The following is a 17,667-nucleotide window of genomic DNA, read 5'->3' on the forward strand; positions in this document are numbered from 1 at the left end:
GTTTTTTTTCCTTGCTTGAGACTCCTCATTTTTTGTTCAGCGGTGAGTTGTATATCTGCATCCCTGTACAGCTCATCCATAGCAGAAAAAAATCCTGAGAAAGAATTCAGCAAAGGATCATTTGTTTCACATAAGTGGTCAGCCCACACCCTGGGTTCTGACCTAAGAAATGAAATTGTTGAAAGAACCCTGACCCTGTCTGTAGGGTACGTTTTGGGTTTTAGGTTAAATAACAAATGGCATGCATTTTTGAATTGCCTGTATAACCTCCTATCACCAGTGAAAGGTTCTGGTAGGCTTACTTGTGGCTCAGTACTTGGTGTGTTTTGATCTTTGAGATCTTTAATTAGTTCTCTAAGTACCTGAGTTTCAAGTTGCAAATCTAAAATGGCTTGTCCCATTTTATCCACCTTTTGATTTAAATTATATACAAATTGAGGTATTTCAGCAGGATCCATACTAGCTGAATATAATTACTAAATTCTTATTTATTTATTTTTTTTTTTTTTTTTTTTTTTTTCTTCTTATTTGGCTTAGTATTATGTAAGATTTAGAAATATTTGAATGTAACACTAATTGATATGGTAACACTAGCTTCAAAGTGAAACCAAGTAGTATAGTGTCATTTAGTTTGCAAAGGTTAAGTTGGTATGGAGAATGTACAAACAAGATATAACTTTGGTATCCATTCAATCTATTATTTATAGATGATGGAACTTTAAAGATAAATTAACTGAGTAGTAAGAAAAAATAAAAATAAGGTGGATTTACTTTGTCTTTTCCTTAGAATATACTTGAGAGTTGCTTTAACAGTTAAGCTGCAGTGAGTGAGTTAATCAGGCAAGAGAAGTAAGACAGTCTTATATGTTTTATGCAAAGCTGCAGTGAGTGAGTTAATCAGGCATGAGAAGTAAGACAGTCTTATATGTTTTATGCAGTCCACAATTCAGTAGCAGTTTAGACAACCTTATATGTTTTATGCAATCCACAATTAAGTAGCAGTTTCTTAAATGCTAAGTCTGTTCAATAAAACATTGTGTACTCACAGAATCTCTTGTGAAGCTCACAGCAGTGACTAGAGTCTCTGAATGTTGGTATCTGATCTGGAGGGGAGGAGACTTCCTGTTCTGTGTGCACAGATGAGTCTTTGCAGAGCTTGTGATGTCACAGGACAGAGTGGAGAGCTTAAACTGATATTATGCAATTCACAAGAAATATAAGGTAAAATTAAATATGTACATCTGCAGAGTACCTTTGTTAAGTAGACAATGGTGAGTCTGGAGGAAGGCAGTTGGAGGGTGTTGATAAGGTAGATGAATATTTAGTTGCAGTCACTGGCTGTGCAGGAATGTGCAAACAGAAAGTTCCTAGATAAAAGGAATTGATTCCAGTGACTGTAGTTCCTATTTGCAAACACAAAAGACCAAGAGGTTAAACAAATGCAGAGAGAAGGCAGTACTTCAGCTGTAGCAAGGCTCAGTGTTACTAGTGAAAATAACAAAATACTAAGCAACGTTTGTAACCTGAGCAGGTGTTTAAATGAGAGGAGGAAGAATCCTATTGGTTGAATTCCTTAAAGGTACAGCATAACCACAATTCCTGACAGAGACGCTGATTTGCTTTGATCAAGCAACGCTGAGATCCACCTGTTTGCACCACATCCAAGGCCACCCAGCGTGTTAATCGAACAACGCTGAGATCTACCTGACTGCATCTCGTCCGAGGCCACCCAGTGTGCTAACCACTGAGAGTGTTAGTCTGTCTGATAGCACCGGTCACCGAACGGTGCAGAGCTGTTCGGTAAGCCTTTTTGATTTCTTTGCCGTCTGAACCTGTATCAACAGTATCACGCTATGTGGCGCCCTCTTTCTCACTTTTAATTTTCAGAAATCTTCACGCCGAAGACTAGAGGAGCCTTGCCGCCGACATCTTTTGTCATATACTGATATTGACTTTCTGCCCTATTTCACGGAAGCCATTTGGTTTGTTTATAAGTTTCACTTTTTGTATTCACCCAGCGCACCCCGCTCTAGGTTCCCCTCGGGGTTCCTTGTCTGACTCATATTTAATAAATATAACACTTTTTGCCAAAGCTAAATACCGGTCAGTGGTAGTTTTAGGAGGTGGTAGGGGATGTTGAAGATTCCAATAACCCCAGATTAATCATTATTAACCCTTATTGACATGGCCAGAGCATTCCCAAACCCTCCGACTGACAGATCAGGTAGACATGTGAAAAGGTATTGCTATTGAAAGGGTTTTCATGGGATTTTCCAATTCAAACCCATTCCAAATCATGAAAAGCATAAAATGAAAGGGATACCAAAATGCTTTTGTGCTATGTAAACACCCACTAAACTTGCATGAGGAAACACTTTAAAAACTAAGTATTGCATATTTTGAGTGACATTTCTCTTTTTGTTGGGCTTTTTGTAAATATTACAGTTCATGTTAAGATCACACATTTACAAATGGGAATAGAGTTTTTGTTTAGTAAAATGTTGAAAATTAAATTCAGTTTGAAGCCATGAAACGTGGGCACGAATTAAATACAAATCATTTCAAAGTTCAATTATTACAATTGTTCGGAAATGTAAATATGTCTATTATAAAATTAAGTAAAATGACATGAAATGTTTATTGCACTCACAAATTAATATTATTGGTTAAGTTTAAAAAAAATGGCATCAATTTTATATTCATTATCTGTAATGTTTTACTATTGCTTTAGTCCTAGATCTTTTGCTTCGATGAAGGTCCCTGGAAAACACTAAAGTCTCTAGTCCTGTTTCTTACGGTTTGTTCACTTTTCATATTTTTAGCTATATTTTGCTTTTACATTTTTTTTTCTAATTCCCTTTTTTCTACTCAATAAACAGCTCTTCCTGTTGATTTGAATAACATTTCGCATTAATAACGATTGTGTGTAAAACTTGTAGAATGCATTTCCCAGTAACATTAAATAAACCAATAAGTCAGTCAATACCAGCTTGCTATTAAACAAACATTTTAATAAAAAACAAACAAAAATAATGTCACCATTTACATGAAGTCAAGTAAGTAAGTCAAATATGAAACACAAAATATTAATTTACCAGTGTAATTGACCAGTTGGAGAAGGGGAATAAGGGAAATTATACAAACTTTTTTTTTTCAGGATTCAGATAGATTCATTCTTGGTATACTTTGTTTAAAAAGCAAGTAGGAAGGCTCAGGGGCATCCATGTATCTGGAGCACCATATGAAAGTTTTGCAAGAATGTTTTATAAATGTTATACATTCTGAAAACGCTTGCCATCCAGTGCTCAAAAATAAATGTACATGTTAACTACATAGGTATTCTCTTCAACAAAGAATACCATCAGAACAAAGTAAATTTGATAATAGAAATTGTAAATATTTGTAAAATCTGAATCATAAATAAAATGTTTTTTTTCCCCTTAGTTTAACCTCACATCAAGCCTAACTATTGCATAAAACACTTGACAGTAGATATAGATATTAAGCAAATATTATTAGGATTTGATGATCAAAAACTCGCCAGCATGGAGAGAAATCATACACAATCTTTTGGGGATTTTTTGGAACATTATTTTGCTGTGTATGTCGCTCCTTCACATTCATAACTCTGTATAGACAGGTAAACAGTTATCCTAACATTTAAAGGGACATTACAGACAAAATTGGAATCCACATGCATTTCATTTTTGAACAAAAATGCTTCTAATAAAAGCTATAGCTGTTTCAAAAGTGTATTTAAGTATGCACCGTGCACCAGCATTTTAAACACAGAACTTGCTTAGAGAGTCTAAGGTGTTTGTACCATCTGTTAATGACTCAATTTATTAATTGTTAACATGATACAAGGCCCACTTATCACTCTGAGCAGCTGCAGTATTTAACATGCTGGTGCACTGAGAATATCTAGCTATGCTTCACATGCACGTGCAGAGAAAAATGTTAGCACTAAAGCAGTGATGACTTTTACTAGAAGCATTTTTGCCACTAGATGTATATTGCAAATATGTTTATATTCAAAGATGTAATTCATCTATGTGCATTTAAATTTTGACTGGAATGTCCCTTTAATTTTCCCAAATTCATTGAGGGACCTTAAAGTACTGATAAGACTGCTTAGATAATCTTGTCAGAGAGGAGAGCTTTAGATCATCAGACTCTTAGTCAGAAAGAAGTTTCACACAGTGAATCAGACAATGTGATGGATTAAAGAAACATACAAATAAATGTGAAATCACATCACTATCAGCACATACACAAGGGGGGGGGGGGTCTGCCCCCAACCTACTGCAGTATGCCCAGCAATCTGCATCCTCAGCAAGAATGATCTCCAAACCTGTGACAATAAATAGATGTATATTGCACTATTATTTTCAAGGATATGATTTTTCCGAGAGTAATAATCTAATGACTGGGTGCAGTACTGACAAAAGAGAAACTACAATAACAAAACTGTCCCATACGAAGAAAATATTAAACGGTCAGTCAAAGTTCAACTTTCATAGGTTAAACAAATGAGTTTAAAACCAATTTACTTCTATTATCAAATATGCTTCATTCTCTTGGTATCCTTTGTTGAAGGACACACCTAGCTAGGTAGGCTTCAGGTGCATGCACGTACGTACCTGTAGTATTCTATGACAGCAGTGTTTGCAACAATGTATAACATTACTACAAACACTTACATCAAGCACAGCTGACATTGACATGCACCCTCCTGAACTCCTAAGAGCTTACCTAGGTGTACTCTCCAACAAAGAATACCAAGAGAATAAAGCAAATCTAATACAATAAATAAATTGGAATGCTGCTTAAAACGACATGGTCTTTATGAAACATGAAAGTATCATTTGACTTTACTGTCCCCTTTATCTTTGTTATATGCAGCAGTATTGGCCTTCTTGCATCTCGTTTTGACTGTTGTATTCATTTATGTGCAATTAAAAATGTACTAATACAGTGTGACTAGAAAATGGTAAATAATATATTTCAGTAAGTATTGTCTTGTGTCCGGCTATAGTGTGCGCAGCACCCACTGAAACCTCTGTATTACAGGTTTGACTCCTGGCAGGATCATCTCAGTCTTTCATCCTTATTGAGCTTGATAAACCATTAATTATTATTATTTATCAAAAGCGGATTATCATGTGCTAAATGTATTACGTCCTCTGGAGAGAAAATAAATACAAATTACCATCTTTATTACCGTTATTTGTACTTGTGCCACATTTTCCAGTGCATATTCTTCTCTATTAATAAGAAAATGTGCATAGAAAAAAAAATACAATATTGAAAATCCTGTGGATCCAACATAATTGTATTGATTTTTTTTTTACATGATTATTTTGCTTGAACATCAGTGCTATTTTTCTTTCAGTACATACTTTTCAACTGCTTCAAGATGCTTGTCCATATGCATAGTTAGGCTAGTAACCTTTGTTAATTTAAATAAAAAATAATAAAAATATAAAGCCATAGTCCTAGTTTCCATTGCTGTTGTAAACTGGGGATAAAAAAAAAAAAAACTTTCTATAGATTATAATGGATATTCTTGTTTTTAACATCAGTTTACAACAGCAATGGAAACTAGCCAATAGGGCAAGATTTATCATGAGGCGAATGCACCGATTGGTTGCAGGCTTGCTCATATAAGCCTGCAACTGATATTTATGAAGCATCGGTTTAAGTGGGATTGGCAAATTAAATTCACCCTAGATTTATTCGACTTGGTGATTGACAAGCCCTACTCTCGTGCAACTGGTTGTTTGAGGGTAGCAGGCAGCATTGCACAAGTGTTTGCTTGTGCAATGATAAATACAGGGAACATATGCGCCTCACAATCTGTGATGGAATGTGAATAGGTTCACAACATGTGAATCCTGTCTGTTTGTAGATTGATAAATCTTGTCCATATTATTTTAATTGTCTTTAAAATGGATTATAACAGCCAGAAAGATCTATACTGCACATCATGGGTCACGTCAGTCCTAGAGGTAAGAATGCGGAAGAATTCTGGTATTCTAATCAGAATTATAGCAGGTCAGGATGCTGAAGTTAGATACAGCAACATTATCACAAACATTATTCAAGTACCATTACATTTTTAAAATTTCTGTTTATAATATTGAGGATTAAACTGATGATTTATATGAGGTAATTAAAAAAACCTGCTTCGTCCTCATTATCTACAAAAAAATTGCGAGTTCCCTTTAGACATAATTTAGTATTAATTATCTTATTTTCAGTTAGCAAAATATATTTTCGTATTCTCGCTATTTGTCATTGTGAAGGTAGTGTGTGCTTGATTACCAAAGGGGGCATTATTGTGTAAAAAAACATTTTACCCTAAAAAGCCACATATTAGCACACAACACAATGTAAACACATATCCTAATAAGGAAATGTAAAAGTTTAATCATTTGGTACCTGTTCACAGTTACTATAAACAGATACCAATCTATTAAATGACTTCCAAACAACAGGATCCTTAATGCACACTGTTCCGCCACCTCTTCGCTCCTCCTCTTTATTGCGATTCATGTCTCCAACACAGGCCCAGCCAGGTGTCCCGCTATCTGTGACACACCACTTGGAGTGATCAATATGGGTGGAGAAATTATGAGCTTGCGAAAAGGCAATATAATCGATATTGTAGACGTGGTGTGGTATTGAGCAGTCTGATGGGAGGATGCCTGCCGAGTTTCTCCAAAACTGCACATAAAGTGCAGACTGCAGCACTTCAGATAGCCAACCTGAGTATAGATCTGTTAAGGTAGAGCAGAGATAACATTATTATTGCTTTGTAAAATCCTACTACACTGGCCCATCTTCTGAGTGCCATTTTGTGTAACCAAATTCCACTATTTAATTGCGTTATTTATTTATTTTGCAAGAAAATATAAAATTAAATTAGTCATTTTTATTTTGAAACAGGAAGCAGAAATTTGTACACAGCTAAGCTATGGGATAGAAGCTTCCCTCTACTTTACTGATAGACAGCAGACAGTGAATTGTCCACCTGGCATTGTAGTACAACTATGTTGCCCGCATTTATAATGCCACGCCCCATGTTATAGTGCAACCAATTGCAAGAAAGCAGGGCTTGTCAATCATAAGGATCAGGATGATTTAATTCAGTCACCCTTGAGGTGGGGGAGAGATTAAGTAGCAGTGGTGTTAATACGGCTGATATTTAACTAGCGTTGCATGCTTGCATAGGTCTCTGATGATACATCTGCAGCTTTAGAAATCTAGCCCTATGACTCTATTAGTGGTTTTGGTGGCAGATGCAGCAGTTAAAGGGTCAGTTCACTATAAAATCGTTTTTACATGTATTCCCCATGACGTGTTATAAAAGCTGCAGCATATAAAGGGGCAGTGGAGAGCAAACGTTTGTGCGGGAGCGATAAGGGGTTTATCGTGGGTGTTTGAGCTCATCAGGCTTATTGCTCGTATTACGAGTTGAAAGTAAACAGGACTGATTGAGCGCAATCACGATTTACGATAGAATGATTACCGCAACTTCAGAACGCTGGTTAACTGGTTTTGCAAAACTAAAAAGTGTCACAACAAACACATCAAAAGTACATTACAAGGTATAGTTACAGTCATAATAACACTATCTAATAAACATTTTTTTGTTTAAAGTACACAAAAAAGTTATAAGGTCTCAAAGATATTAGATCAAAAAGGCAGTCAAAGGGCTTTAAAATAGACATACATACATATACATGTCTAGAGATGTGTGTGTGTGTGTGTATATATATATTTATATATAAACTTCTTGAGTAGAAAAGCAAAAAGCTGGCACACAGATACACACGCATATCTATTTATTTATATATATAGATGAAAACATGTAAAAGCATAGTTATGCAATATAATTTAACTGTGTATTTATTTCACATTCCAATGTTCTGCACATTGGGGAATATGTTCTAAGTATTTATAAATAGAAATTCCTATATATATCTATAGTCTAAGTGTGAATCCGTATATAGTAAACCCAAACAAACGAGTGTGGAGGGTGCTCAGTTCCAATATAATATTATAAATACAGAGAAACAGAAGCACCATATAAAGCACTCACTTCAGAAAGGTATGTAGGTAGTGAAAGTCACAACTAAGACTTTAAAAATGAACTTTTATTTAGTTATCTTATAAAATAGTCCGTAATACCCGGACTTTATATATACAAAACGAACATATAAAATTAAAAGAAACAAAGGTGAAATTAGGTGTGCTGAATTATACCAATATTAGGTTATACCCTGAATATGATAGCAAATATAAGGAACAAATATTAGGGAATCTGAATCCTATTTATCAAGCCGTCAACCGCAAATACGCTGGAATTCCGCAGCGTAATTGTGGCGAGCCTGATTCGCCCTATCAAAGCCTACAGACCGGCAAAAGTTGAAATTTATGACGTAACATATGTTCCGCCGGTCTCAGTCCGACACATATCGATGCTTACGTCATTACAGATGTTCCGAATACAAATTCGGCACTATCTGACAACTTTTGCAAGTTATCAAACTTCTAACAGGTACGCTCGCCACTATTCCGGCACAGCGTACCTGGTTTTCAATCCGCCACCCTGGAGGCCGCGGATGCCATAGGAATCAATGGGAGTCTGCAAGCAGCGAAAGCTTATGTTCGATGCTGCCAGATATCCCATTGATTTCAATGGTAGAAAACAAGTAGCATTTACACCTAACACCCTAACATAAGCCCCGAGTCTAAACACCCCTAATCTGCCGCCCCGACATTGCCACCACCTACATAATGTTATTAACCCCTATTCTGCCGCTTCCGGACCCCACCGCAACCTAAATAAAGTTATTAACCCCTATCCCGCCACTCCCGGACCCCGCTGCACTAAATAAATGTATTAACCCCTATTCCGCCGCTCCCCGACACCGCCGCAACTAAATAAACGTATTAACCCCTAAACCCCTGGCCTCCCACATCACTACCACTTACTAAACCTATTAACCCCTAAACCGCAAGCCCCCCACATCGCCATGAACTAAATTAAGCTATTAACCCCTAAACCTAACAACCCGCTAACTTTACATTAAATATTAACTCATCCCTATCTTATAATAAATTTAAACTTACCTTTAGAATTAAAATAAACTATATTAAACTATTAATTAACCTACCCTAACTATTATACTAAAATTACATTCAATTACATTAAACTATATTAAACTATTCATTAACCTACCCTATTATACAAAAATTACATTATACTAACAATTAAAATAACTATATTACATATTTAAACACCTAACCCTACTCAAATTATTTAAATCTACTATTAAAAATTACTAACTTACAAAAAACTAACAACTAAGTTACACAAAATAAAAAACACTAACGGCTAGATTACGAGTTTTGGAGTATGAGTGAAAAAGCAGCGTTAAAGCTTTTTTTCACTACCGCTGGTATTACGAGTCTTGCAGGTTTAGCTGCACCGCACACTTTTTTTGTCCGTCACGCAACCTAACTACCGCAGCTTTCCAAAAGTCCTTTTTCAATGGGACTTCCTTTGCGCCGGTATTACGAGTTTGCCTGGGAGGTCAAAAAGTGAGCGGTACAGCCTATACCGTCAAGATTCGTACCGCCACCTGAAAGTCAGTAGTTATTGGCTTTATGTTACAACGCCGTAACATAAAACTCATAACTAAAGTGCTAAAAAGTACACTAACACCCATAAACTACCTATTAACCCCTAAACCGAGGCCCTCCCGCATTGCAAACACTAAAATAAAATTATTAACCCCTAATCTGCTGCTCCCGACATTGCCGCCACTAGAATAAACCTATTAACCCCTAAACCGCCGTACTCCCACATCGCAAACACTAGTTAAATATTATTAACCCCTAATCTGCTGTCCCTAACATCGCCGCAACCTACATTACAGTTATTAACCCCCTAATCTGCTGCCCCCAAAATCGCCGCCACTATACTAAAGTTATTAACCCCTAAAGCTAACCATAAGTCTAATCCTAACACCCACTAACTTTAATATAATTAAAATAAATCTAAATAAAACTTACTATTAATAACTAAATAATTCCTATTTAAAGCTAAATACTTACCTGTAAAATAAACCCTAAGCTAGCTACAATATAACTAATAGCTCTTTTACCTGTAAAATTAAAAACAAACAACCCCCCAACAGTAAAACCCACCACCCACACAACCAAACCCACCAAATAAAAACCTATCTAAAAAACCTAAGCTCCCCATTGCCCTGAAAAGGGCATTTGTATGGTCATTGCCCTTAAAAGGGCATTTAGTTCTTTTTCCTCCCAAAGTCCCTAACCTAAAATTAAAACCGACCCAATAAACCCTTAATAAAACCTAACACTAACCCCCGAAGATCCACTTACAGTTGTTGAAGACCCGACATCCATCCTCAACGAAGCGGCAGAAGTCCTCAGCGAAGCTGGCATCTTCTATCTTCATCCATCCGGCGCGGAGCGGCTCCATCTTCAAGACATCTGGCGCGGAGGATCCTCTTCTTCCGACGTCTTCTGAAGAATGAAGTTTCCCTTTAAATGACATCATCCAAATGGCGTCCCTTGCATTCCGATTTGCTGATAGAATTCTATGAGCCAATCGAAATTAAGGTGGAAAAAATTCTATTGGCTGTTGCAATCAGCCAATAGGATTGAGCTTTCATCCTATTGGCTGATCCAATCAGCCAATAGGATTGAGCTTGCATTCTATTGGCTGATTGGAATAGCCAATAGAATGCGAGCTCAATCCTATTGGCTGATTGGATAAGCAAATTTTTTCAACCTTAATTCCAATTGGCTGATAGAATTCTATCAGCCAATCGGAATGTAAGGAACGCCATCTTGGATGACGTCTTTTAAAGGGAAACTTCAATCTTCAGAAGACGTCGGAAGAAGCGGATGCTCCGCGCCGGATGTCTTGAAGATGGAGCCGCTCCCCGCTGGATGGATGAAGATAGAAGATGCCGTCCGGATGAAGACTTCTGCAGGCTTGGATGAAGACTTTGGACCGCTTGGATGAAGAATTCTGCTGGCTTCGCTGAGGACTTCTGCCGCTTCGTTGAGGATGGATGTCGGGTCTTCAAAAACTGTAAGTGGATCTTCGGGGTTAGTGTTTTTTTTAAGGGTTTATTGGGTGGGTTTTAATTTTAGGTTAGAGACTTTGGGCGAAAAAAGAGCTAAATGCCCTTTTAAAGGCAATGCCCATACAAATGCCCTTTTCAGGGCAATGGGGAGCTTAGGTTTTTTAAAAGGATTTTATTTAGGGGGTTGGTTGTGTGGGTGGTGGGTTTTACTGTTGGGGGGGTTGTTTGTATATTTTTTTTACAGGTAAAAGAGCTGATTTCTTTGGGGCAATGCCCTGCAAAAGGCCCTTTTAAGGGCCATTGGTAGTTTAGTGTAGGCTAGGGTTTTTTTTATTTTGGGGGGGCTTTTTTATTTTGATAGGGCTATTAGATTAGGTGTAATTAGTTTAAATATTTGATAATTTATTTTTTATTTTGTGTAACTTAGTGTTTTTTATTTTTTGTAACTTAGTTGTTAGTTTTTTGTAACTTAGTAATATTTAATAGTAGATTTAAATAATTTGAGTAGGGTTAGGTGTTTAAATATGTAATATAGTTAATTTAATTGTTAGTTTAATGTAATTTTAGTATAATAGGGTAGGTTAATGAATAGTTTAATATACAGTAGATTAATGTAATTTAATGTAATTTTAGTATAATAGGTAGGGTAGATTAATTAATAGTTTAATATAGTTTAATGTAATTTTAGTATAATAGTTAGCGTAGGTTAATTAATAGTTTAATATAGTTTATTTTAATTCTACAGGTACGTTTAAATTTATTATAAGATAGGGATGTTGTAATTTTAATGTAAAGTTAGCTGGTTGTTAGGTTTAGGGGTTAATAGCTTAATTTAGTTTATGGCGATGTGGGTGGCTGACAGTTTAGGGGTTAATAGGTTTAGTAAGTGGTAGTGATGTGAGAGGCCAGGGGTTTAGGGGTTAACACATTTATTAAAATTGCGGTGGGCTCCGGGAGCGGAGGGATAGGGGTTAATAACTTTATTAGAGTTGTGGTGGGCTCCGGGAGCGGCAGGATAGGGGTTAATACATTTATTTAGTTGCGGCGGGGTCCGGGAGCGGCGGGATAGGGGTTAAACATTTTAGTATAGTGACGGTGTTTAGTAACAGGGTATAAATAAAGTTGGGAAAAAGCCGAATAGCAGCGAAATCGATGACTGTTAGTTAACAACAGTCCGCTGCTCATCGCCCCGTACTTGGTGCGCGGCTTTTTGACAGCTTTTTTGATAAATAAGGAGAGCGTATTCAGGTCCGCGGCCGCAATGTTAGGCGAGCGTATTGGTGCCGGCGAATGAAGCACAGTTGACAGCTTGATAAATAGGCCTCTCACACACCCCTTCAATATATATATCTCAAAAATTCATTTTCAACAAATAAAACGTATGTAGAACTATTTTCAACACATACAAAATATATTTTAACGGTATATAACAAATAGATGTATGTGGAACAACTTTTAACACATACTCCAGGGGAGCGTGAGAGTTATCTCTAATAATACGGTTTTGGGATAGTGTCCCTTATTTATTTATAGTAGGCATACGGATTCAGATTCCCTAATATTTGTTCCTTATATTTGCTATCATATTCAGGGTATAACCTAATATTGGTATAATTAAGCACACACAGGTTTTTCACCTTTGTTTCTTTTAATTTTATATGTTCGTTTTGTATATATAAAGTCTGGGTATTACGGACTATTTTATAAGATAACTAAATAAAAGTAAATTTTTTAAGTCTTAGTTGTGACTTTCACTACCTACATACCTTTCTGAAGTGAGTGCTTTATATAGTGCTTCTGTTTCTCTGTATTTACTATATATATCTATACCTATACCTATATATAATCATGAATATATTTAGGTATAGATATATAATGTACAAAAAAAACCAAGATATACATGTAGAAATATGTATTTATGAATAAATAGAACATATTATGTTATGTGAAGAACAATGAAATGTGAAATATTCATAGTTTCATGTTGGGTTAGCGCACATAAGAATATGCAATAGGGTTTGTGCGAGAGTGGTGCGTTTTTTTTCTCTCCATTGCTGGATTTGCTATTTGAAACAGCAGCCCATCAAAATAGGCTTGGCTTGCTGACAGATCAGATCTTGTTATCTTATCATTTAAATGCTTCCCTTTCTTATTTCTGTCTCAATACAATACTTAAAGCTCTAAAATGTTAATTTTCAATTATTCTTTTTATCTCTTCCACCTACATCTAATCCCTAGATTACGAGTTTTGCGTTATGAGTAAAAAAGTAGCGTTAAGCCTCATAACGCTGCTTTTTTACTACCGCTGCTATTACGAATCTTGTAGGTACAGCTGTCCCGCACACTTTTTTTGCCTTACCGCAAATCAACTTACGCAATTTGCGTATAGTCTTTTTTCAGTGGGACTTCCATTGCGCCGGTATTACAAGCTTTTTTTTTATGTCAAAAAGTGAGCGGTACAGCCTATCCCGCAAGATTCGTAACGCATTCTAAAGTCAGTAGTTATGAGTTTTACACTACAAAGCCGTAGCATAAAACTCATAACTAAAGTGCTAAAAAGTACACTAACACCCATAAACTACCTATTAACCGGCCCTCCCGCATCGCAAACACTAAAATAAAATTATTAACCCCTAATCTGCCGCTCCGGACATCACCGCCACTAGAATAAACATATTAACCCCTAAACCGCCGCACTCCCGCCTCGCAAACACTAGTTACATATTATTAACCCCTAATCTGCTGTCCCTAACATCGCCGCAACTTACATACACTTATTAACCCCTAATCTGCCGCCACCAACGTCGCTGCCACTATGTTATATTTATTAACCCCTAAACCTAAGTGTAACCCTAACCCTAACACCTCCTAACTTAAATATAATTAAAATAAATATAATTAAAACCTAAAATTAAAAACTAAATAATTCCTATTTAAAACTAAATACTTACCTGTAAAATAAACCCTAAGCTAGCTACAATATAACTAATAGTTACATTGTATCTAGCTTAGGGTTTATTTTTTATTTTACAGGCAAGTTTGTATTTATTTTAACTAGGTAGAATAGTTATTAAATAGTTAACTATTTACTAACTACCTAGCTAAAATAAATATAAATTTACCTGTAAAATAAAACCTAACCTAAGTTACACTAACACCTAACACTACACTACAATTAAATAAATTAACTAAATTAAATACAATTAAATAAATTAAATACAATTACCTAAATTACAAAAAACAAACAAACACTAAATTACACAAAATAAAAAATAAATTACAAGATATTTAAACTAATTACACCTAATCTAATAGCCCTATCAAAATAAAAAAGCCCCCCAAAATAAAAAAAAACCCTAGCCTAAACTAAACTACCAATAGTCTTAAAAGGGCCTTTTGCGGGGCATTGCCCCAAAGAAATCAGCTCTTTTACCTGAAAAAGAAAAAAACAACAACCTCCAAACAGTAAAACCCACCACCCACACAACCAACCCCCAAATAAAACCCTAACTAAAAAAACCTAAGCTCCCCATTGCCCTGAAAAGGGCATTTGGATGGGCATTGCCATTAAAAGGGTATTTAGCTCTATTGCGGCCTAAAGCCCTAACCTAAAAATAAAACCCATCATAGGGTGAAACATGTTGATGGTATACAGGCTGAACATTTCTGACTACTAACACACAGGCACAAATCTCCGGATAACATCTGATCCAGTGTCTAATCTTTGGAACATTTAAAAATAACCAGGTTATAATATATCCTTTATACAACACTACTTGCATGCTATCAGCACTAAGTGCAAGGAGACTTTGTGTTGCTATTACTTTTGGAAAAGTTCATTTGTATCCAATCCAGCCCTTAACCAGAACTGCTACATAGTTGATCAGAGCTGTGGCATAAGGTAAAGTCACGTGATCACCACAGATGAGCCACACAACACGCCAAACACACGCTTGAAAACTGCGGTAAGAAACAAGAGCTAGGAGCATAGCTCATGCAGTCATATTGACAGACATCCGGACAAAAACGAGTACAGGGGAGGAGAACGTTAACGAACGGCCGTTTGTTTTATCCAAGCCAGTACACCTGCAAACACGCTGGAGCGTGCACCACACTCTTATGAATAAGTGCCGACAGTGTCTTCAAAAACACGCTGCAGCGTACACCATATCCGTAAGAGGAAAAGAAACCACTTGTTACGAATAAGTGTTGATACTTCACTCATATACACGCCGGAGCGTGCACCATATCTTTAACACCTAAGTAAGTACTTATAACGTATAAGTGCGAACAGCAGAGCAGAGAATACAACAAAGGAGAGGCTGATAAATATACCAAAAAACGTTAAGGCATAAAAAGAAAAACTGCATTAGACACTGAATGTGTCAGAAGACCCGGTAAGCCTATTTCATCATCCTGTAAATAATAATTCATATCGATAACATAGTGACGCTTTGCTTCTTACAAACTGACAGAGAAAAAAGACATTTAAGTTGCAAGAAACTTTGTATACCAATTGTGTATCATTATTCCCATTAGAACGATACATTTTAATGGTTTGTCACCCATCTGAGATACTCTGAACTTTGGGCAGATTTGGATGTTTTAGTTTTAATTAACTAAGGTGGAATAGCTAACAGTTGTTTTTAGTTTCTGCATACGTTATTTTAATTTTTGAGTCCGACACTATTTTAACCAATCTGTTGAATATATATCTGATCTGTTATTGCGAAAGGGAGATGTCCCTGTTATTTCTGTTTTAATTTTGTACAATAAATAAGAAACTTTAATTAAGATTTGTAGAGTGTTATATTGATCTCCAGACTACTCCTATAGCTTTTGTTAGCGCTCCTGAACCATTCTAGTTGGTTTTATTTATTGTTTGATTTGGTTAATCCTAGGGAAGATTACCTGTAAGGGAGCTTAGGGGTAATATACTGGGCGCTATACTTAGTACCTTTTAACTAAAAATAAAACCCACCAATAAACCCTTAAAAAAACTAACACTAACCCCCTGAAGATCCACTTACAGTTTTGAAGATCCGACATCCATCCTCAACGAAACCGGGAGAAGTCCTCATCGATTCAGCAAGAAGTCCTCAACGAACCCGGGAGAAGCCTTCATTCAAGCCGGGAGAAGTGGTCCTCCAGACGGGCAGAAGTCTTCATCCAGACGGCATCTTCTATCCTCATCCATCCAGCGCGGAGCGGGTCCATCGTCAAGACATCCGACGCAGAGCATCCTTTTCTTCCGACGACTACCCGACGAATGAAGGTTCCTTTAAGTGACGTCATCCAAGATGGTGTCCCTTAGATTCCGATTGGCTGATAGAATTCTATCAGCCAATCGGAATTAAGGTTGAAAAAATCCTATTATATATTTAATCAGCCAATAGGATTGAGCTTGCATTCTATTGGCTGATTGGAACAGACACCCCTCATACCGCACCCCTCATAACGCAAAACTCGTAATCTAGCCGATTGTTTCTCAATAGCCTATACCTAGGTATAGAAACCTTCATTATAGTTAGGGATACAACAGGCTAAATCAGCTATTTAAAATGCCAATATAAAGGCTAAGGAGCTATATGTAAACAATTTAATTCACTCCAGCAGGTAACATAATAATAATAACATGGATCATTGGAAACAAATTAAAGGAGATAAAGTTTTTGGTAAACTGCCCCTTTAAATCAAACAATAATGTTTACAAACATTATAAAGCAGCCTATGAAAAACATGAGAGCACAATGTGTTTATAATGTTAACTGTAACCTCATTCATCTTTGATTCTAACTGCCACATCTGCTCCCAAAACCTGCTCAAATAATAATAAAGGACTCACAATCATATTGTATTATTAGATATTGTCATGGACAAATTCCAATTACAATTCTCACAACTACTACTGATTTAGCTCATTTATACAATTACTGGTTAAATAATTGTCTTTGAGAACAACACTGCTACTCAGAATTTTGGGTTGGTAGAATGGAGGTATGAAGTTTTCAATGCACTTTTCTGCTGTTAAAGGGACAGTCTACACCAGAATTTTTATTCTTTTAAAAGATAGATAATCCCTTTATTACCCATTCCCCAGTTTTGCATAACCAACACAGTTATAATAATATCCTTTTAACCTCTGTGATTATCTTGTATCTAAGCCTCTGCAAACTGCCCCTTTATTTCAGTTCTTTTGACAGACTTGCAGTTGAGCCAATCAGTGCCTGCTCCCAGATAACTTCACATGCACGAGCACAGTGTTATCTATATGAAATACGTGAACTAACACCCTCTAGTGGTGAAAAACTGTTAAAATGCATTCTGAAAAGAGGTGGCCTTCAAGGTCTAAGAAATTAGCATATGAACCTCCTAGGTTAAGCTTTTAACTAAGAATACCAAGAGAACAAAGCAAAATTGGTGATAAAAGTAAATTGGAAAATTGTTTAAAATTACATGCTCTATCTGAATCATGAAAGTTTATTTTGGTCTAGACTGTCCCTTTAATTAAATTGTTAAAATAAAAATTAAA

At 36.2% G+C, this 17,667-nt stretch overlaps 1 protein-coding gene across 2 annotated transcripts in view; it reads right to left on the reverse strand.

The window, feature by feature from the left end:
• Nucleotides 1-2,990: 2,990 nt before the first annotated feature.
• DNASE2 (deoxyribonuclease 2, lysosomal) overlaps nt 2,991-17,667 on the reverse strand; it is a 195,601-nt gene continuing 180,924 nt past the window's right edge. For both annotated transcript variants that reach the window (XM_053717847.1, XM_053717848.1), the window contains exon 7: nt 2,991-6,782. In XM_053717847.1, coding sequence (XP_053573822.1) covers nt 6,430-6,782 — 353 coding nt within the window. In that variant the 3' untranslated portion in view covers nt 2,991-6,429. The remainder of the gene's footprint in view (nt 6,783-17,667) is intronic.

This window comes from Bombina bombina, chromosome 6, assembly GCF_027579735.1.
Source record: "Bombina bombina isolate aBomBom1 chromosome 6, aBomBom1.pri, whole genome shotgun sequence".
Taxonomy (NCBI): Eukaryota; Metazoa; Chordata; class Amphibia; order Anura; family Bombinatoridae; genus Bombina; species Bombina bombina.